Source organism: Haliotis rufescens, unplaced genomic scaffold, assembly GCF_023055435.1.
Source record: "Haliotis rufescens isolate VD_foot unplaced genomic scaffold, xgHalRufe1.0.p SCAF_32, whole genome shotgun sequence".
NCBI classification, from domain to species: Eukaryota; Metazoa; Mollusca; class Gastropoda; order Lepetellida; family Haliotidae; genus Haliotis; species Haliotis rufescens.
Genome location: NW_025964024.1, coordinates 3,960,119 through 3,981,883, shown reverse-complemented (window position 1 = coordinate 3,981,883; position 21,765 = coordinate 3,960,119). Strand labels below are relative to the sequence as shown.

At 46.6% G+C, this 21,765-nt stretch overlaps 1 protein-coding gene across 1 annotated transcript; it reads left to right on the top strand.

The window, feature by feature from the left end:
- Positions 1 to 7: 7 nt before the first annotated feature.
- On the top strand, positions 8 to 17,361 carry LOC124147648 (pre-mRNA-splicing factor syf2-like). The gene is made up of 7 exons (XM_046518326.2): positions 8 to 164; positions 1,511 to 1,600; positions 3,117 to 3,242; positions 4,168 to 4,285; positions 4,699 to 4,789; positions 5,266 to 5,364; positions 15,985 to 17,361. Exons 1-7 carry the CDS (start codon positions 156 to 158, stop codon positions 16,148 to 16,150), a joined length of 699 nt encoding a protein of 232 aa, XP_046374282.1. The 5' UTR covers positions 8 to 155; the 3' UTR covers positions 16,151 to 17,361.
- The last annotated feature ends 4,404 nt before the right edge of the window (positions 17,362 to 21,765 follow it).

Genomic DNA, 21,765 nt, shown 5'->3' with positions numbered 1-21,765 from the left:
GTCCTGTTCAGACTCTAAACATCGCATGCACCGCTCATTTACCTCAAAGGGAATACGTAGGTAAATTCGATTGTTGATGCATGGAGCTTTGTTGACAACATCGTGAAAAGAAAATTGACAATATTTGGAGTTTTCTGTGTCTGTCCTGGAAAATAATGGCTTCGGTGAGTACTTTCGAAGGTGACTTGTAAACCTCGACATAGGAAAATCGGTCTTACAAAATATGGCAGATCCGTATACACAATTCCATGTTATGCTTGACGTCAATCTCTTTATCCAGTCGACCAAAGCCAAGATCGTACAGACCAAGGAAGAAGAAGACAACAAACGTTTTAGTTTTACGTCATTGTGGATACACTCACACACAACATAACATGAGATATGTTATCACAATTATTCTAGTATTAATACCCATAGGATTTCTATCATGAATAGCATGTTAGACACTGGGGTTGTCACCATAGGATTTCTATGGCGATAACCAATTTGGGGACTACACTCTGTCACCTATTTTGCACTGGGTATATTTTTCTGTGAAATTCTAAATGTTACATGTGGCTCAGGATCTGAAAACATAGGTTATTGCTCAACTTGTAGTGTTATGATGGTTCTGCTTCAATGATTGGTTAATTGAGACTTGTTCTAATGGTATGATGAAGTCAGATTAAGCATTTTATTTAGTGAGATAACGCGAGTTAGGCATGGTGTAATGGTTGCAGAACTTTTTCAACATTACTTTTAAAAATCTATACAGAATTGTAAGCTAGACACTTCCCCCTTAAGAATAACGTCCAATTTACAATTTCATCAAGTTGTGAGGGCATGTTCGAATCTCCAGTGATGATGTCATGATGGAACAATGTTTTATCGTGAAATAAACCACACTTCGTTCTTCACCATGTGTTCACTGTTCTTTGTGATTTATTGCATAGCTGTCTTATATAAACAGATGTGCGGGTAGGCATTTCATGTAATGTATAGATAAGTGTAAATTAGTGATGGACTGGTACATCAGTGACTCGTGACACCCCATTAGCGCTCCTAAGACTTTATAGTACAGGTATTCAGGTTCAACACATTTCTATACCTTGAGCTTTGTAGTGATTCCATTGCAAATAAATTCCCAGTGCCACAGACCACCTCTGCGTTCATTAAAACTCTTCCATGTTTTTCTTCTCTGATACTGTCAGACATGTTTCACGCTCTGTGACGACAGAATTTAATGGATGTGACCAAATGTGTTCGTTTACCGATGCTGTCAGTTCCAATAGCATCTGTGAGGTGATTCCAATGAGAAAAGCTGTTACGACAATAATTACTGCATGTATATCGCATTTGAAAATATCCCTTTGCACTTGGTAGCTATACACACGATATTGCTTACAATAATTCCGATAATGCTTCTTTTCAATCAAATAGATAAGAAGGCCTGAATTTACATGGTGTAAATGGTAGACAGGTTCATATATAAAACTTTATGTCATTATGCTGAAGACAATTGTCTTTTCAGTCCACCATGATCGAGAAACCAACAACATCAGGATCAGCAAAGAAAAAATTTGATCGGCTGAGTCGACTCAGAGATTTGGAACTCAAAATGGTTTGTTTGTTTGTTTGTTTTCCTAGCTTTTAGCAAGATCACATGATGATATTTAATTAGTTAACCCATTGAAGCAACAAAATGATCCAACAGATCTTTTTGAGGCGATACATGAGGGAGTAATGTCCCTTTCACAGATCCTTCATCAAGGCTCAGGGCGGTCGGGTAGCCTAATGGTTAAAGCGTTCGCTCGTCACGCCGAAGACCCGGGTTCGATTCCCGACATGGGTACAATGTGTGAAGCCCATTTCTGTTGTCCCCCGCTGTGATATTGCTGGAATATTGCTAAAAGCGGCGTAAAATCAAACTTCACTCACTCACTCACTCATCAAGGCTCATCAAACCACAGAGCCTGTCCACGAACATTGTGTGACACTACCCATGTATTTGACCAACCCACTTGTAGATTTCCAAATCCATGATAGGATAAACATGATAAACTGATGGCAGTGGTAATCAGTGACTACTGGAACTGCACTTGCCATGATTTTAGAAATTTGCCAGGAACGGAGGTGACTGTGCCATCCCTTTTCCAAATACAGTCAAGTCTTGTTAATCCGACACTCGTTAATCCGACAATAGATTTTATGAGACACTAATGATATGAACCGATAAAATCATTGCTATTTAGACCCGTTAATCCGAAGTCTCGGACTCCGACTCCGACACACCCTAATTTGCAACGAATTACCGAAATCAGTCTTGTTAATCGGACACAGTGATCGGGATACTCCGTGGTCATCTGCCCGCGAGTACACAGCCCGTGTTTTGATGCGAGACAAGTCGGCTGGGAGCTGCATATTATAACAGCTGAAGAGATATCAACTTGCTAAACAATGAACAGTTAATACTTTAAATAAAGAATTAATCACATGCTTCATTTTTTATAACATGTTTGTATCGTTACCTTTCCTGTGATTGTCCGATTTTCGATCACGAATGTTGATACTACTTAATTTCGTTTATCCGACATACTCGGGAATCCGACATAATCATATGCAACCAACCATGTCGGATTAACGGGACTTGACTGTATGCTGCATGGGCAAAGGCTATTACGTAATGGAGGCAAAACGGAAAGTTTGTGAATCTAAAGCTGACTTGGGCATCATATATTTAACCTTTCGTGATTGAATAAAAACTTGATTCAAATAAAGAATACTCCCTTATATATATGTGGGAACCATTTCTTGCACATATAATATATTGGTAATATTGTTGTTGGCCCTGTCAGGTGTCCGGGATATAATTGGTCCCCAGCAACCTATGCTGGTCGTGAGAGGGTCGTAAAGGACTGGGAAATCTGACTCAATAACTTTGTTATTTGCATGTCATTGTGGTCTGACGGATTGATTTTGCTAGAAATAGATCACTGGATTGTCTGGTCCAGACTAGATTATTTACAGTCATACAGCTGAAATATTCCTGAGCGCTGCGATGAACAACAAACCAATATTATTGTTGTTGGTTTAGGGTCACCATGTTCATCAATGTCTTCTTGTTACCATGGTTACAGAATGAAGCCAGAAAGTTAAATCACCAGGAAGTTGTAGCTGAGGATGAAAGAAAGAAACGACCACAAAACTTTGAGGCAAAGAGGAAGAGGACAGACTGGGAGGAGGAAGTGGAGAAAAAGAAAAAGGTAACTGCTTTGTTGGACAAAGATCAGCATGGCCAGGGGGGAGCTACAGAGTTGTGTCCCTTATCTAAATCATTCATGCCAGTGCCATGTCTTATTGCACAGAGTTGTGTCCCTTGTCATGATCTGTTGGTTGTGATATTTAAATGTGAATAGACTGTCTAAATACTATTCCAAGTTATTACATTATTATTCCAATTACGGGGCATTGGGGTAGCCTAGTGGTTAAAGCATTCGCTCGTAAAGCCAAAGATACGGGTTCGATTCCCAATGTTGGTACAATGTGTAAAGCCTATTTCTGGTGTCCCCTGCCGTGATATTGCTGGAATATTGCTAAATGCGGTGTAGAACCTCACTCACTCACTCACTCACTCACTCACTCACTCACTCACTCACTCACTCACTCACTCACTCACTCACTCACTCACTCACTGTTCGTATTACAATTGCAGTTCGGTTTGTAATTATGACAACTGTATCACAACAGTTAATTATAAAACCTGAGAAGTGATAAATCCTGAAATTCTTCCAAGCCTTAGGTTACCTGTAACACCTGACAGACTGACTAACAGGCTGGATAACTAAAGGGCCGGTGCCAAGCTGCATGCTTGGGCCCCGTTCCACATAGCAATCATAGCACTAGGATGATCATATTTTAACATACGCTTACAATAGTCTTTGCACTTAGCAGCGGTAGAAATTGGCACTAGTCCTGTAGTCCTTGCCAAACTGGCCAATAGTTAAGGTATCATAAGGACTAGTAGAAATTTGCCATTTTAAGGGTTTTGCTATATGTTATCATTATAAGGACTAGTGGACTCTAACTGTTAGTTTCTACCGCTGCTTAGATCAGTGCTTTGTTGTAATGAAAGTTCATGTGTGAGTCACTGGGTCAAGATGTTGCATGTGTTTCTATCTCACTATGCAGGAGTGTGAGGACAGAGGAGAGATCTACGACAGAGTCAAGTTGCTGGAGGTCGGTGCTGACGAAGCCGAGAGGTGGGAGAGGAAGAAGAAGAAGAAAAACCCTGATACAGGATTCGCAGGTACATCTACCTCCATACTGATTCAGTATTTTATACCACTGGATTTGCAGCAGTGATTAATCATGTGGAGTGTAAGGTCATAGTAGACACTTTGTTGGCTTCCACCATCACCTCAAACCCCTCATCTGTCTCATGGTAACCATGGTAACACCTTTCCTTTCATGAGGACAGTAGATTTTTTCTGATGCTTATTGGCCATGATGATAACATTTGAAGCAAATCCCTTCTCCATTGTTCAACCTCAAAATACAAAATGAGATATAGTTTAATAAGTAATCAGTTGTGGTGTAATCCATCAATTTGAAATTTATTTTGTTTCAGCTAATGTAACATTGTATTTATAAGTAATATTTGTGTATATAGTTAAGAAACTTCATTTCAGACATATCCTGACTTTATTTCTGTTTTTGTAGACTACGAGCAGGCCACGTTCCGCCAGTACCAGACACTGACGAAGCAGATGAAACCCAACATGCAGGAGGTCGACCGACAGAAGGAGAAGCTGTGAGTGTCCTTTGCTTAATTTCAGACAACGATTGACAAAATAATTTGTCATCAACATTCTAGAGTAAAAAAAAAAGTAAAGTGTGCGTTGGGCATGCTGGATGTTCTGGAATTAATGGGGAGCGCAGTTAGCCAGTTGTGTCCCTTTGGGTCAACCAGAAACATATGATTGTGGGTTCGAACCCTGGTTCATTCACCCTGATTATATTTCTAGGTTGTCAGCACCATACCTGTGCTCGTGGGTCTAAGACCCACACCGCTTCAGGCTTTCCTCCCACATTAAGCTGACATGCTGTGATATATCTGGAATACAGTTAAAAGCGTCTTTAAACCAAACTCGATCACTTAGAACTGGGGATTATTTCTAGCTTTGTAAATTTGACACATATTGCATTTTCTGTCATCTGTTTTTTCACATGTTTTGATGATTTCTACAGTTATTGTACAGCTGATATAACGTCTGCTTCTCTACACAGTGGTGATAATTTCTACGCTACCTCCAACACGCTGGGCCTCCACCAGCAGAAGGACACCAAGGAGGCCGTGGACCGCATGGTGGAGGACCTGGAGAAACAGTCAGTACACTATTACTCCTCACAACAAACTGTCCTCAGACACTCCATGGGGATTCCTGGTTAATAGAATAGGTCCCAAGCAACATATCATTGTTATATGAGGCGACTGAATGAATTGGTTGGTTAGACTCTGTGGCTTTGTATCATAGTGCCATGACAGGGTGGGTGGTTGCTAGGGCTGGGACGGGTAACTCAGGTACTCAGGTCGGGTGGTTCATGAGTAGGACCCGGATACCCACCAGACTACCCGGACCCGTGGTTAGTCATGTGATATATTGTTTAATTGCAAACATTATCTAGAACTTCCACGGTTACACTATAAGTGACAAATGTTCAATTCTCTTTCTGATTAAATCCTCCTTGGGGCACTTATTGCATTTTCCTTGCTCAAGAAAATCTATATGACATAGTTGTAACCATTTTCCTTAATAAAAATGTTACCACACAAAAAACTTCGTTTTTGTATGATATACGACCACCCTTACGGGGCCTCACCCCCAACGGCGCCTCACGCCAGGGGGAGCAACTCTCACCCAAATCACTTTCCTTATGTCATCTGTAAGAGACAGACGTGTTGATTTTTCACACAAGACAAAAATAAGAGAAATCTATCGTTCGACAAGAACCATGGCTGACCAAACTGTATGTATGGTACATTTCTTTCATTGCAAAGGCGTAATACCTCGCATTGTGAAGTTATAGAGTTGTAATAATACGCCACGTGCACGGTACCTTTGAATTCAAATGGCCGTAATGGCGTCCATATTGTAGTTCCACGGGCTGATACATGTAACACCAAGGCCATTAAGAAACGGCTTGGGGTTTTGTTATATCATACAGCATTGGTCTACAATTTTTTCCTTTACAAAACCCAAGGTGGTGTGTTAATTCATAAACTACACTTACCTTTTTTTACGGGTTTTTACACCTTAGCGCGTAACACGCCCCTTTGGTGTTATAATTATACTACGACATTGGCTATTAGTATCGCGTTACAAATCGCATTCTACATTACGCCTTTGCTTCTAGTTTCACAATTTATGCACGTTTCTTTCCGATCTTTATATCGCACTGATACACGTTGATACCCTTCCCGCCCACCTCAGAAATTACGGTCTTGTTTACAAGACCTTCAAACTGTGTACGGGTTGTTCTAAGACAGGCACGAACGCTGCCTAATATGTCTGGCGGAGGACATTGCCTTTACCCCCCGGGGCCCCCCAAAAGAGACAAGTTGACTTGTTCCACTTTAAAGAGGTCTATTAAAGGCGGGGGTAGATATCAGATCTACTAAGACATCCCCCCCCCCCCCCCCCCCCCTCCACATCTAAAAAGGGTAAAAAAGCTGCCGAGATTGTCTCCCCCGCTCCCTCTCCGGGGGCCGGGGGAGAAGGCTCGAGGGTCCCCGTAGTAAGCACTGCACCCTCTCCTGCACTGTCTTTGGCAGACTTTTCTGCGTTACTTAAGTCGCAGATGTCGTCGATGATGGAGGAGGTAAAGTCTCAGCTCCGAGAGGAGATGCGGACCGAGCCTTCCCCGTTGTCGGCGCCGGACGCGGCTTCGAGACCTTGTGATATGCCCGGCGTCGGCCGAGGCAGGCAACTTGGTCTCGGGGACGATCTCAGACCGGGCTTCGGCGCCGGCTCGAGGTCGCTCCCCAGCGGAGGGGTGGCGGGCGCCGGCCCGTGCACTACCGACGCACAATTTTTCCCTAGCGGAGCCAGACGCCTCTTCCGAGGCCGAGGCTTTCACTAGTGGATTCGTAGCCCAGAGCCAGGGGGGTTCCCTTGGTCTCGGGGACGATCCGAGACCGAGCTTCGGCTCCGGCTCGAGGTCGCTCCCCAGCGTAGTGGTGGCGGGCACCGGCCCGTGCACTACCGACGCACAATTTTCCCTAGCGGAGCCAGACGCCTCTTCCGAGGCCGAGGCGTCCACTAGTGGATACCTAGCCCGGAGCCAGGTTGGTTCCCTTTGTCTCGGGGACGATCCGAGACCAAGCTTCGGCTCCGGCTCGAGGTCGCTCCCCAGCGTAGTGGTGGCGGGCACCGGCCCGTGCACTACCGACGCACAATTTTCCCTAGCGGAGCCAGACGCCTCTTCCGAGGCGAAGGCTTTCACTAGTGGATACCTAGCCCAGTGCCAGGTCGGTTCCCTTGAACCTCCGGCACCTCGGCACCTCGGCACCTCGGCACCGGGACTCGGCCTCGGGCCGGGTGCAGAGACACGTGCGGGACAGGATTGTCCATGTACTTCCTCAGGTGGCTGCGCCCATGCCAGAGTCGGAGACACCCAACTTGACTAAGGTCAAGCAGGGCCGGCGGTTGCCCCCCCCCCCCCTTTCCCGTGTGCGGTGCGGAGTTGAAGGCTGCTTACATATGCTTCGAGGAGCAATATCATAATGCATGCCAACAGCTCCGTGTGTCCGTACACTCCGCGTATCTGTCGGCTGTACAGAGGGAGAGGGGCCGGCCGACTCTTCGGAGTTGGCCGCGCAACTAACATTATCTTGCGCGGGACGCTATTCGTAGCTGTGCCTCGCAGATGATCTGCGCTGTTATGTGCATGCGCAGGCGGTGGATGTCGGTATCTAAATACTCGACTTACACACGCCAAGACCTACTTGCTTTGCCGTATAAGAGGGTGCCACCCTCTTCCCTGGGGCTCAGCAGGCGGTCCGAGAGGCTGCTCAATTGTATACTTCCATCAAAGACTCATAAGGCCTTGTTGGAGGTACCAAGCGTTAAAACCGCGTAAGCGGGCCTCTCCAATTGTCCCCTCCTACGCTAACGCACGGGTCAGACGTCCACACCTGCTTGGAAGCCGCCGCTTCCTTCAGGTATAAGGGCGCCGGGAGGAGCAAGAGAGGCACGGACCGGGGCAAGGCAGCTGGTCGAGGCCAACAGCTTTTTCGCGGGGCTTCTACCCGAGAGAAGGCGGAATTCCTCCGTGCCGAGGTCGACGCACTTCTTATGAAAGCTGCGATCGAACCGGGTCCCGAGGGACAGGAAAGCGAGGGCTTCTACTCGACTTGTTTCCTAGTCACCAAACAGTGATCTCAACTGTCGAGACAGGAGAATGGCTAACGTCAATAGACTTAAAATACGCCTATCTCCACATACCAATACACCCCGAGTTCAAGAAATACCTGAGGTTTTCTTTCGACGGGAGGTGTTATCAGTTCAGGGTTCTACCATTCGGGATCTCCACGGCCCTGAGGGTGTTCACCAAGCTGATGTTGATTCCCGCCCAAGTGGCCAGGTCAAAAGGTCGGTTCTGCCATCCGTACCTCGACGACTGGTTACTAAAAGCTTTATTGCAATCCCTGAGTCAGATAGCTACACAACAAGTGATAGATATTCTGATCACTCTAGGGTGGATGGTCAATCTCAAGAAGTCAGATCTGAGCCCCACTCAGAATCTAGTCTTCCTAGTGGCTAATTTCAACACGGTGAGAGGACGTGTATCTCTGTCACAAGATATCAAGTCCCTTAAGCGCAAGTCACACTGCTCGTACATGGCTCCAGTTACTGGACAACATGGCGGCGACAGTGGATTTGGTCTGGCGGGCGCGCTTGAGAATGAGACCCATTCAACAAGCACTCCGTCGACTTTGGGCGAACTCGGAAGATCTCGAGACTGTGCTCGAGACTCCGTAGTGGCTCATTACACACCTCCAGTGGTGGACCGAGGTCGGGAATCACTCCCGTTCCGTCTCTCACAGTTCAAACAGACGCGTCACTCTCCGGCTGGGGAGGCGTTCTGAATGATCACACTGCCTCGGGACTATGGTCCCAGCAGGAGATCAAACTGCATATCAATGTGCTAGAACTGAGAGCGGTCAGGTTGGTGTTCCAACGCTTCCCGGATCTGCTTCATGGCCAAGTGGTTCGTCTAGAGATGGACAACCAAACGGCGATGACTTACATCCGGAAGCAGGGGGGAACGGCGTCTCCGTCGCTTCGACGAAAGACGTGGCAGTTCCTACTATAGTGCGACTCTCACGATATCAGGGTGCTACCTGTTTATCTCCCGGGGGTGGACAACGTCCGTGCGGACGCTCTGTCTTGCCGGATCCTCGCTCCTCACGAGTGGAGGCTCGACCCGGGGATATTCGGGATTTTCTCCCTGTTATACAGGTCGTTACAGGTGGATCTGTTTGCGTCTGGGTCTACAATTTTTTCCTTTACAAAACCCAAGGTGGTGTGTTAATTCATAAACTACACTTACCTTTTTTTACGGGTTTTTACACCTTAGCGCGTAACACGCCCCTTTGGTGTTATAATTATACTACGACATTGGCTATTAGTATCGCGTTACAAATCGCATTCTACATTACGCCTTTGCTTCTAGTTTCACAATTTATGCACGTTTCTTTCCGATCTTTATATCGCACTGATACACGTTGATACCCTTCCCGCCCACCTCAGAAATTACGGTCTTGTTTACAAGACCTTCAAACTGTGTACGGGTTGTTCTAAGACAGGCACGAACGCTGTCTAATATGTCTGGCGGAGGACATTGCCTTTACCCCCCGGGGCCCCCCAAAAGAGACAAGTTGACTTGTTCCACTTTAAAGAGGTCTATTAAAGGCGGGGGTAGATATCAGATCTACTAAGACATCCCCCCCCCCCCCCCCCCCCTCCACATCTAAAAAGGGTAAAAAAGCTGCCGAGATTGTCTCCCCCGCTCCCTCTCCGGGGGCCGGGGGAGAAGGCTCGAGGGTCCCCGTAGTAAGCACTGCACCCTCTCCTGCACTGTCTTTGGCAGACTTTTCTGCGTTACTTAAGTCGCAGATGTCGTCGATGATGGAGGAGGTAAAGTCTCAGCTCCGAGCCTTCCCCGTTGTCGGCGCCGGACGCGGCTTCGAGACCTTGTGATATGCCCGGCGTCGGCCGAGGCAGGCAACTTGGTCTCGGGGACGATCTCAGACCGGGCTTCGGCGCCGGCTCGAGGTCGCTCCCCAGCGGAGGGGTGGCGGGCGCCGGCCCGTGCACTACCGACGCACAATTTTTCCCTAGCGGAGCCAGACGCCTCTTCCGAGGCCGAGGCTTTCACTAGTGGATTCGTAGCCCAGAGCCAGGGGGGTTCCCTTGGTCTCGGGGACGATCCGAGACCGAGCTTCGGCTCCGGCTCGAGGTCGCTCCCCAGCGTAGTGGTGGCGGGCACCGGCCCGTGCACTACCGACGCACAATTTTCCCTAGCGGAGCCAGACGCCTCTTCCGAGGCCGAGGCGTCCACTAGTGGATACCTAGCCCGGAGCCAGGTTGGTTCCCTTTGTCTCGGGGACGATCCGAGACCGAGCTTCGGCTCCGGCTCGAGGTCGCTCCCCAGCGTAGTGGTGGCGGGCACCGGCCCGTGCACTACCGACGCACAATTTTCCCTAGCGGAGCCAGACGCCTCTTCCGAGGCGAAGGCTTTCACTAGTGGATACCTAGCCCAGTGCCAGGTCGGTTCCCTTGAACCTCCGGCACCTCGGCACCGGGACTCGGCCTCGGGCCGGGTGCAGAGACACGTGCGGGACAGGATTGTCCATGTACTTCCTCAGGTGGCTGCGCCCATGCCAGAGTCGGAGACACCCAACTTGACTAAGGTCAAGCAGGGCCGGCGGTTGCCCCCCCCCCCTTTCCCGTGTGCGGTGCGGAGTTGAAGGCTGCTTACATATGCTTCGAGGAGCAATATCATAATGCATGCCAACAGCTCCGTGTGTCCGTACACTCCGCGTATCTGTCGGCTGTACAGAGGGAGAGGGGCCGGCCGACTCTTCGGAGTTGGCCGCGCAACTAACATTATCTTGCGCGGGACGCTATTCGTAGCTGTGCCTCGCAGATGATCTGCGCTGTTATGTGCATGCGCAGGCGGTGGATGTCGGTATCTAAATACTCGACTTACACACGCCAAGACCTACTTGCTTTGCCGTATAAGAGGGTGCCACCCTCTTCCCTGGGGCTCAGCAGGCGGTCCGAGAGGCTGCTCAATTGTATACTTCCATCAAAGACTCATAAGGCCTTGTTGGAGGTACCAAGCGTTAAAACCGCGTAAGCGGGCCTCTCCAATTGTCCCCTCCTACGCTAACGCACGGGTCAGACGTCCACACCTGCTTGGAAGCCGCCGCTTCCTTCAGGTATAAGGGCGCCGGGAGGAGCAAGAGAGGCACGGACCGGGGCAAGGCAGCTGGTCGAGGCCAACAGCTTTTTCGCGGGGCTTCTACCCGAGAGAAGGCGGAATTCCTCCGTGCCGAGGTCGACGCACTTCTTATGAAAGCTGCGATCGAACCGGGTCCCGAGGGACAGGAAAGCGAGGGCTTCTACTCGACTTGTTTCCTAGTCACCAAACAGTGATCTCAACTGTCGAGACAGGAGAATGGCTAACGTCAATAGACTTAAAATACGCCTATCTCCACATACCAATACACCCCGAGTTCAAGAAATACCTGAGGTTTTCTTTCGACGGGAGGTGTTATCAGTTCAGGGTTCTACCATTCGGGATCTCCACGGCCCTGAGGGTGTTCACCAAGCTGATGTTGATTCCCGCCCAAGTGGCCAGGTCAAAAGGTCGGTTCTGCCATCCGTACCTCGACGACTGGTTACTAAAAGCTTTATTGCAATCCCTGAGTCAGATAGCTACACAACAAGTGATAGATATTCTGATCACTCTAGGGTGGATGGTCAATCTCAAGAAGTCAGATCTGAGCCCCACTCAGAATCTAGTCTTCCTAGTGGCTAATTTCAACACGGTGAGAGGACGTGTATCTCTGTCACAAGATATCAAGTCCCTTAAGCGCAAGTCACACTGCTCGTACATGGCTCCAGTTACTGGACAACATGGCGGCGACAGTGGATTTGGTCTGGCGGGCGCGCTTGAGAATGAGACCCATTCAACAAGCACTCCGTCGACTTTGGGCGAACTCGGAAGATCTCGAGACTGTGCTCGAGACTCCGTAGTGGCTCATTACACACCTCCAGTGGTGGACCGAGGTCGGGAATCACTCCCGTTCCGTCTCTCACAGTTCAAACAGACGCGTCACTCTCCGGCTGGGGAGGCGTTCTGAATGATCACACTGCCTCGGGACTATGGTCCCAGCAGGAGATCAAACTGCATATCAATGTGCTAGAACTGAGAGCGGTCAGGTTGGTGTTCCAACGCTTCCCGGATCTGCTTCATGGCCAAGTGGTTCGTCTAGAGATGGACAACCAAACGGCGATGACTTACATCCGGAAGCAGGGGGGAACGGCGTCTCCGTCGCTTCGACGAAAGACGTGGCAGTTCCTACTATAGTGCGACTCTCACGATATCAGGGTGCTACCTGTTTATCTCCCGGGGGTGGACAACGTCCGTGCGGACGCTCTGTCTTGCCGGATCCTCGCTCCTCACGAGTGGAGGCTCAACCCGGGGATATTCGGGATTTTCTCCCTGTTATACAGGTCGTTACAGGTGGATCTGTTTGCGTCTGGGTTAAATAACCAGACACCAACATTCTGCTCCCGAGTCCACCGGACGCCTTTCAGCTAGATTGGACGGACAGTTCTGTGGGCATTCTCCCCAGTACCTCTGATTTCCAAGGTCCTGTCTCAGCTAGGCACTCAGCCTGCGCGACTAATTGTGCTCCTGGCACCTCTTTAGTCGGCGCAGAGTGGGTTTCCAGTAATACTCAGGTTTCTGGCTCAGCCTCCTGTTATATTACCTTTACGACCGGACTTCCTATCCCAGAACGGGGCCCTCCACCCGAATCTCAGGATTCAATGGGTGGCTTGGCCACTGTCAGGAATCGCCTCCAGAAGAGCGGTATTCCTGCACGAGTTGCAGACACAATACTGGCTTCACGGAGGGATTCGACAAACGTTCAGTACGATAGATAGGCCTGCTATGCGCCCTGGTGTGTCGATAGAGGGATTGCAGATCTTTTTTCTGCAGATCTCGTATCCGTGCTTGAGTTTCTCCAGTCGCGACTAGATGACGGCCTGGCCGCATCAACAGTCCGAGGGTACTCTACAGCTATCGCAGCTTTTCACGTCCCTGTCGACGGGGCACTTCTGGGTGCACACCCATTAGTGCAGCGCTTTTTAGCAGGTGTGGACAGGATCCGACCGCCAGTCCGGCGGATCAGTCCCCCTTGGGACTTGTCAATCATTCTAAATTGGCTGTCCGGTCCTTCCTTTCGGGATCTGTCGTCTCTCTCTCTTCAGCTGTTGAGCTGGGAGACGAAGTTCCTTGTGGTGGTAACGTCCGGCAGACGGGTAGGCGACATTCGTGTTATGTCAGCCGATCCCAAAATAACTGTCTTCCATGGGGTCGATAAATATCACCGGGACAGTCAGTTTTCGTCTACCGGACTATTACCGTCCTAGGGTCGCACACGATTCCACGTGAACGGCTCCTATTGAGCTACCTGCTCTTTCACAGCCTTCCTCGTCGGGGACCACTGCAAGACATGCTCATGTCTTGGATGTCCGCACGACTCTCAAGGCCTATATCAGCAGAAATATGGGTGTCCGTAAGGATAATCAACTATTTTGCTGTTACTGCGGTAGGAAGGTTGGCTCACCTGCGAGTAAACAATCTATCTCGAGGTGGATAGTTTCAAACATTTGTACAGCGTATACGCTTACAGGCAGGGACCCCCCTACCAGGTTGAAGGCTCATTAGGTTAGAGCAGTGGCTGCGTCAAAAGCGTACGCCGCGGCTCTGCCCATTGAGCAGATCTGCTCCGCGGCTATTTGGAGCCAGCCGAGCACGATTCATCAAACCTTACCAACTCGACAAACACTCAAGCGAGCGTACTCGGTTTGGTCAGTCAGTTCTCCGAACTGGGCAAAGTTCTAATCTCTAGCTGATTGAGCATTCGAGATTTTAGACAGTCTTCCGGTTATACTGCTCAGTAATGGTCCGGATTTTATCTTCTGCGGTCGATAAATATCAGTCCTTACTACTCGATAATACTCGTATTTTGCGCACGCACTCCTTCGATCCTCGGGGACCCTCTGGCCTAGCTCAGCGCTGGTTATGGTCTCTCGTGATCTACGCCCTTATATCACTTGTTCAAAAAAGTGGGGGGGGGTGGGAGGTGTTTCGAGTTCTCAACTTATGACAAGCCGCAAAAACAGGCTTTATCATAATATATGGTCGACCACGCCCTGTCTCTAGCCCCCGCCTTTCGACGGTGGTGCCTCACGATAAGGTTGGTTCCATTTATTGAACTCAATATTTTATTCTGTTGAATAATCAAATACGATGTATTTATTTACGCCTGTTGCTGACGGATGCCACTTCCTAGATTATCTTTGGGAGTCTGTCTTGATGCAATAAGTGCCCCAAGGAGGATTTAATCAGAAAGAGAATTTTACAAAACTGTAGAGGTTATGAATTCTCTGATGAAATCCTCCTTGGGGCACGGCCACCCACCTCCCCACATTCCGTCAGCATTTGACATATGGAAAGTGATTTGGGTGAGAGTTGCTCCCCCTGGCGTGAGGCGCCGTTGGGGGTGAGGCCCCGTAAGGGTGGTCGTATATCATACAAAAACGAAGTTTTTTGTGTGGTAACATTTTTATTAAGGAAAATGGTTACAACTATGTCATATAGATTTTCTTGAGCAAGGAAAATGCAATAAGTGCCCCAAGGAGGATTTCATCAGAGAATTCATAACCTCTACAGGTTTGTAAAAATTTCTTTCTGATTGTGCACTCATTCCTTCTGACTTTATATGTTTGAATAGAGGTAAAACTTCAGTCAACTTTAGTATGCAGCATCAGATAGTCTTATACGGGTATTTAAAAATACATTTTGCCAGGGCTACGGTCAAACTATTCCCAATCAGACATTTGTACCTAGTTCTTGAGACCAACAGTGGGAAGGGTCACGTAATAGGGGGATGGGTACCTGGGTAGTAAATTTGGACTCTTCGCAGCCCTAGTCGTTGCTCATAATATCAATCACTGAGTTTTCTGGTCCGGACCTGATTATTTACACCCCACTGTCATATGGCTTGAATACTGCTGAGTGTGGTATATAATTGTAAACACCAAAGAAAGAAAACACATTTTCTTCATATTTTCTCATTGTGCTTACTGTTGTATTCTTGTGGAGAATAGGTTTCAATACTTCCTGATTGGGTGGTTGAAGAGTAGATGTGAAGACTTTGAGTGATGGAACTTTGAAGCACCATAAAAGGGAAAATCAGCTGAAATAATCCTGACATGGATGAAACCTCAATTTATTTTGTATATCTGAGACTAGATGTCATGGTGTTATCTGATTTACAAACACTCCTTGAAATAACAGTGTACACTTTCAGACATTTAGCCTAGTATAGCACGGGAATGTGAACAAAGTCTACGACAACACGCTTCCCAAAGACTACTGCACTGGTTAAGCCTATAAGCAGTCTGCATCTTTAGCCATTAGTCCGAAACCCAAGTCTAGTATGCTTAGGTGATAATTATCTATTATATGATGTTAAAAGCTACAGAAAAGCCTGCTTAGAGCCACGTTCAGTCTTGTAAACTCAGATGTTTTTGGTGCAGACTGTATAAGCCTCAGGCACAAAGTCTGATAATTTTGTGCACATGTTTATGTTCCAGTAAATTCAGGACATGTCTGTGTAACTATCTCTTATTTCTGCAGGATTGACAAGAGATCTAAGTACAGCCGCAGGCGCACATTTGATGAAGATGCAGACATTGATTATATCAACGAGAGGAACATGAAGTTCAACAAGAAACTGGAACGTTTCTACGGACAGTACACAGCAGAGATTAAACAGAACTTGGAGAGAGGCACCGCCGTTTGAGGCACACTTCGGGACTGGATGGGCTGTGTATTTATGTTGTAAATAGTCAAGAACTCTGTAAAGAGGTAACAGCTGACAGGGAAAAATTGTGTCACCTTAGCAGACAAGCATGTTCTGCAAGAAGTGGAAACTTTGTGGTAAATACCTATGCTATAGTTTGTCTATCCCTGATGTCTCCCTTCATGAGAGGGAGCGGTAGGGTAGCTTAGTGGTTAAAGCGTTCGCTCGTCACGCCGAAGACCTGGGTTCGATTCCCGATATTGGTACAATGTGTGAAGCCCATCTGGTGTTCCCCGCCATGATATTGCTGGAATATTGCTAAAAGCGGCGTAAAACCAAGCTGACCCACCCACCCTTCATGAGATGACTGCCAACATTCTAGTACATCATGAAGCTGACCACATGAGGTGACAAGCCATGACCGAGATGCTTGTACCACGCTGATAATGATCTTTGTTTTGTCAACATTAAACCCGGGATCTTGGGTTCACCAAAGTGATTATTGTATCCATCCATATAAAGCTGAAACGCCAGGGTAGGACTAAAATACTGTACAAAAGTGGTGTTAAACTCCCACATTCACTTCACGCTGAGAGGCATTGTGTGTTCATATGTCCCTTTTTAACTGAAAAGGCATTACAGTATGATTCTATTTTAATGATGAAAATAGAATACATTGTGTGTGGTATGTGGTTATGTTGTAATAGTTCATGAATAAGAGATGAATGTGCCCAGTAGGAATTGAAGATTATGTTTTTGCTTTGGTTAATAATGTTCTTCAGTATTTTTTTGCATTTCTGGAGGCATAAACGGAAAAAACCCAGTGCGCACACTGTGTCATTCCATGTAGAAGTAGATTTATGCAAAGTATCCACACCAGTTTTTACATTTAAAACTCCATAAATATGTCAAACTTGACAGACAGCTTATTTAATCATTGACACACAAGTAATGTAGATAACACTATGAAATCAGTGACATAATGCAACAATAGCCCCGCCCATCCTATTATCAGCCAATCAGAGAACAGTTAGTGGGTGTGGCCTATTTATTTTTCGGTTTATACCATAATTATTTGATTAGACAACAAATACCACGAAATCAATTTCAAGTTATTTATAAATAGGTATGAATATATATGTACATGATGTAATTATGACTGTACATGTCAATGTATGTTAAGGCAATAAACTTTTATGTACATACCACAAGGGCGGATCTTTTCATTTGTCATGTTTATTGACACATTGTATGTAAGTCATTTGACGGATATTGTCTACATGTTATCAGGATTATCTGCACATATTATGGCATGGCCTAGAAAATTTTACAATAGTCAGAAGCTAAGAAAGTATTATAAGAAATAATTCCTTGTACTGAAAACTGACATGAGAGAGGAAAGATGGGTTGGATCTTGTGCTACAATAAACATGGTGAAGATTCTTCTTATGACAAATTGGGATGGCACTCAACGTTATGCATGGTTGCATACTTACAACATTGAGGGAGGAATGCATGTCATTTCTTGAACATTCAATATACAACTACAACTTAGAACCTAGTCATGATCAGGTGGATCAGGCATATCAATCTGGATAAATGGCCAAGAACACTTCACGAATTGCCAGAGCAGGCAAACGAATGGCCAATGTTGACAGGAAGTTCAAGAGCAGGCAAACGAATTGCCAATGTTAACAGGAAGTTCCAGAGCAGGTACATGAATGGCCAATGTACACAGGAAGTTTCAGAGCAGGTACATGAATGGCCAATGTACACAGGAAGTTCCAGAGCAGGTACACAAATGGCCAATGCACACAGGAAGTTCCAGGGCAGGCAAACGAATGGCCAATGTTGACAGGAAGTTCAAGAGCAGGCAAACGAATTGCCAATGTTAACAGGAAGTTCAAGAGCAGGCAAACGAATTGCCAATGTTAACAGGAAGTTCCAGAGCAGGTACATGAATGGCCAATGTACACAGGAAGTTCCAGGGCAGGCAAACGAATGGCCAATGTTGACAGGAAGTTCAAGAGCAGGCAAACGAATTGCCAATGTTAACAGGAAGTTCAAGAGCAGGCAAACGAATTGCCAATGTTAACAGGAAGTTCCAGAGCAGGTACATGAATGGCCAATGTACACAGGAAGTTCCAGGGCAGGCAAACGAATGGCCAATGTTGACAGGAAGTTCAAGAGCAGGCAAACGAATTGCCAATGTTAACAGGAAGTTCAAGAGCAGGCAAACGAATTGCCAATGTTAACAGGAAGTTCCAGAGCAGGTACATGAATGGCCAATGTACACAGGAAGTTCCAGAGCAGGTACATGAATGGCCAATGTACACAGGATGTTCCAGAGCAGGTACACCAATGGCCAATGTACACAGGTTCCAGAGCAGGTACACCAATGGCCAATGTACACAGGTTGTTCCAGAGCAGGTACACCAATGGCCAATGTAGTAGGATGTTCCAGAGCAGGCAAACGAATTGCCGAATTTAAATCAGAAGACGACAGTGATTCCAACGAACAAATACTCTGTTGTGGCCTGGGATACATTTTTTTCAGGTGAATAATAGTATATATGACTTGTTGTGACTCATCCCCGTTACTCCCTGGGCAGATTGTTTGTACGGGGGCAGCAGCATGTTCAGGTGGGCGATAACAATGATACACTGGTGACAGACTGCGAAAACATCAATAAACAATTTTGAACCTCTGCATGAGAAACCGTGGCGTATCCATTTTGGTTTGGTTTGTTGTTTTACGCCGCACGCAGCAATATTCAAGCTATATGACGCCGGTCTGTAAATATCACGAGTCTGGACCAGACAATCCAGTGATTTACATCATGAACATCGATCCACGCAATTGGGATCAATGACATGCATCAACCAAGTCAGCGAGCCTGACCACCCGATCCCGATCCCGTTAGTCATTGGAGATGTTGATAGGACGATATGAACGGATACGTATAATGAGTTAGTATGGTTTTACGCTGCTTTTAACAATACTGCAGCAATATCACGGCGGGGACACCAGAAATGGGTTTCACACATCGTACCCATGTCGGGATTCGAACCCGGGTCTTCGGCGTGACAAGCGAACGCTTTAACCACTAGGCTACTCGACCGCCCCGAATATGTGTAAGGTATAAGGCGATATATACAGAGCGATGAAACAGAGAACGATTTAAAATGATGCGGTGAAATAATGGAGAGATGTGATGGTAGGATGGAGTGATGACGCGATACGAATGAATCATATGTATTAAAACTCAGATCACTGGACCATGATACATAGTGGAAAGCAAATTACTATGCGTCACTCATCTAGATTCAATTCACCAAAAATGTCGGATCGGCTGCCTTCATCTGGTTCAGTATGAAGAACATGGCAAGTACAGCGTGGTCAATATATTTCAAAATGTTTCTCAATTTCAGATCAATGTTTCGAGTGGTGGTAATTACTTATGTACACAACTCCCCGACTTGAACGTCAGTATGAACACGTCGATTAACCAACAGATGTGTATGTAGCACTGATGTGACTATGGAATACTGTAAGGGACATTCTCGCGATCTCGACCTTTGGAAACGAGGTAAATATGTATGTTAAGGCAATAAACTTTTATGTACATACCACAAGGGCGGATCTTTTCATTTGTCATGTTTATTGACACATTGTATGTAAGTCATTTGACGGATATTGTCTACATGTTATCAGGATTATCTGCACATATTATGGCATGGCCTAGAAAATTTTACAATAGTCAGAAGCTAAGAAAGTATTATAAGAAATAATTCCTTGTACTGAAAACTGACATGAGAGAGGAAAGATGGGTTGGATCTTGTGCTACAATAAACATGGTGAAGATTCTTCTTATGACAAATTGGGATGGCACTCAACGTTATGCATGGTTGCATACTTACAACATTGAGGGAGGAATGCATGTCATTTCTTGAACATTCAATATACAACTACAACTTAGAACCTAGTCATGATCAGGTGGATCAGGCATATCAATCTGGATAAATGGCCAAGAACACTTCACGAATTGCCAGAGCAGGCAAACGAATGGCCAATGTTGACAGGAAGTTCAAGAGCAGGCAAACGAATTGCCAATGTTAACAGGAAGTTCCAGAGCAGGTACATGAATGGCCAATGTACACAGGAAGTTTCAGAGCAGGTACATGAATGGCCAATGTACACAGGAAGTTCCAGAGCAGGTACATGAATGGCCAATGCACACAGGAAGTTCCAGGGCAGGCAAACGAATGGCCAATGTTGACAGGAAGTTCAAGAGCAGGCAAACGAATTGCCAATGTTAACAGGAAGTTCCAGAGCAGGCAAACGAATTGCCAATGTTAACAGGAAGTTCCAGAGCAGGTACATGAATGGCCAATGTACACAGGAAGTTCCAGGGCAGGCAAACGAATGGCCAATGTTGACAGGAAGTTCAAGAGCAGGCAAACGAATTGCCAATGTTAACAGGAAGTTCAAGAGCAGGCAAACGAATTGCCAATGTTAACAGGAAGTTCCAGAGCAGATACATGAATGGCCAATGTACACAGGAAGTTCCAGGGCAGGCAAACGAATGGCCAATGTTGACAGGAAGTTCAAGAGCAGGCAAACGAATTGCCAATGTTAACAGGAAGTTCAAGAGCAGGCAAACGAATTGCCAATGTTAACAGGAAGTTCCAGAGCAGGTACATGAATGGCCAATGTACACAGGAAGTTCCAGAGCAGGTACATGAATGGCCAATGTACACAGGATGTTCCAGAGCAGGTACACCAATGGCCAATGTACACAGGTTCCAGAGCAGGTACACCAATGGCCAATGTACACAGGTTGTTCCAGAGCAGGTACACCAATGGCCAATGTAGTAGGATGTTCCAGAGCAGGCAAACGAATTGCCGAATTTAAATCAGAAGACGACAGTGATTCCAACGAACAAATACTCTGTTGTGGCCTGGGATACATTTTTTTCAGGTGAATAATAGTATATATGACTTGTTGTGACTCATCCCCGTTACTCCCTGGGCAGATTGTTTGTACGGGGGCAGCAGCATGTTCAGGTGGGCGATAACAATGATACACTGGTGACAGACTGCGAAAACATCAATAAACAATTTTGAACCTCTGCATGAGAAACCGTGGCGTATCCATTTTGGTTTGGTTTGTTGTTTTACGCCGCACGCAGCAATATTCAAGCTATATGACGCCGGTCTGTAAATATCACGAGTCTGAACCAGACGATCCAGTGATTTACATCATGAACATCGATCCACGCAATTGGGATCAATGACATGCATCAACCAAGTCAGCGAGCCTGACCACCCGATCCCGATCCCGTTAGTCATTGGAGATGTTGATAGGACGATATGAACGGATACGTATAATGAGTTAGTATGGTTTTACGCTGCTTTTAACAATACTGCAGCAATATCACGGCGGGGACACCAGAAATGGGTTTCACACATCGTACCCATGTCGGGATTCGAACCCGGGTCTTCGGCGTGACAAGCGAACGCTTTAACCACTAGGCTACTCGACCGCCCCGAATATGTGTAAGGTATAAGGCGATATATACAGAGCGATGAAACAGAGAACGATTTAAAATGA

Excerpts from the sequence above, each read along its gene's own strand:
- LOC124147648 (XM_046518326.2), top strand. Across the intron at positions 3,243-4,167 it reads AAGTGGAGAAAAAGAAAAAG|GAGTGTGAGGACAGAGGAGA; the intron begins GTAACTGCTTTG and ends CTCACTATGCAG. Across the intron at positions 5,365-15,984 it reads GTGGAGGACCTGGAGAAACA|GATTGACAAGAGATCTAAGT; the intron begins GTCAGTACACTA and ends TTATTTCTGCAG.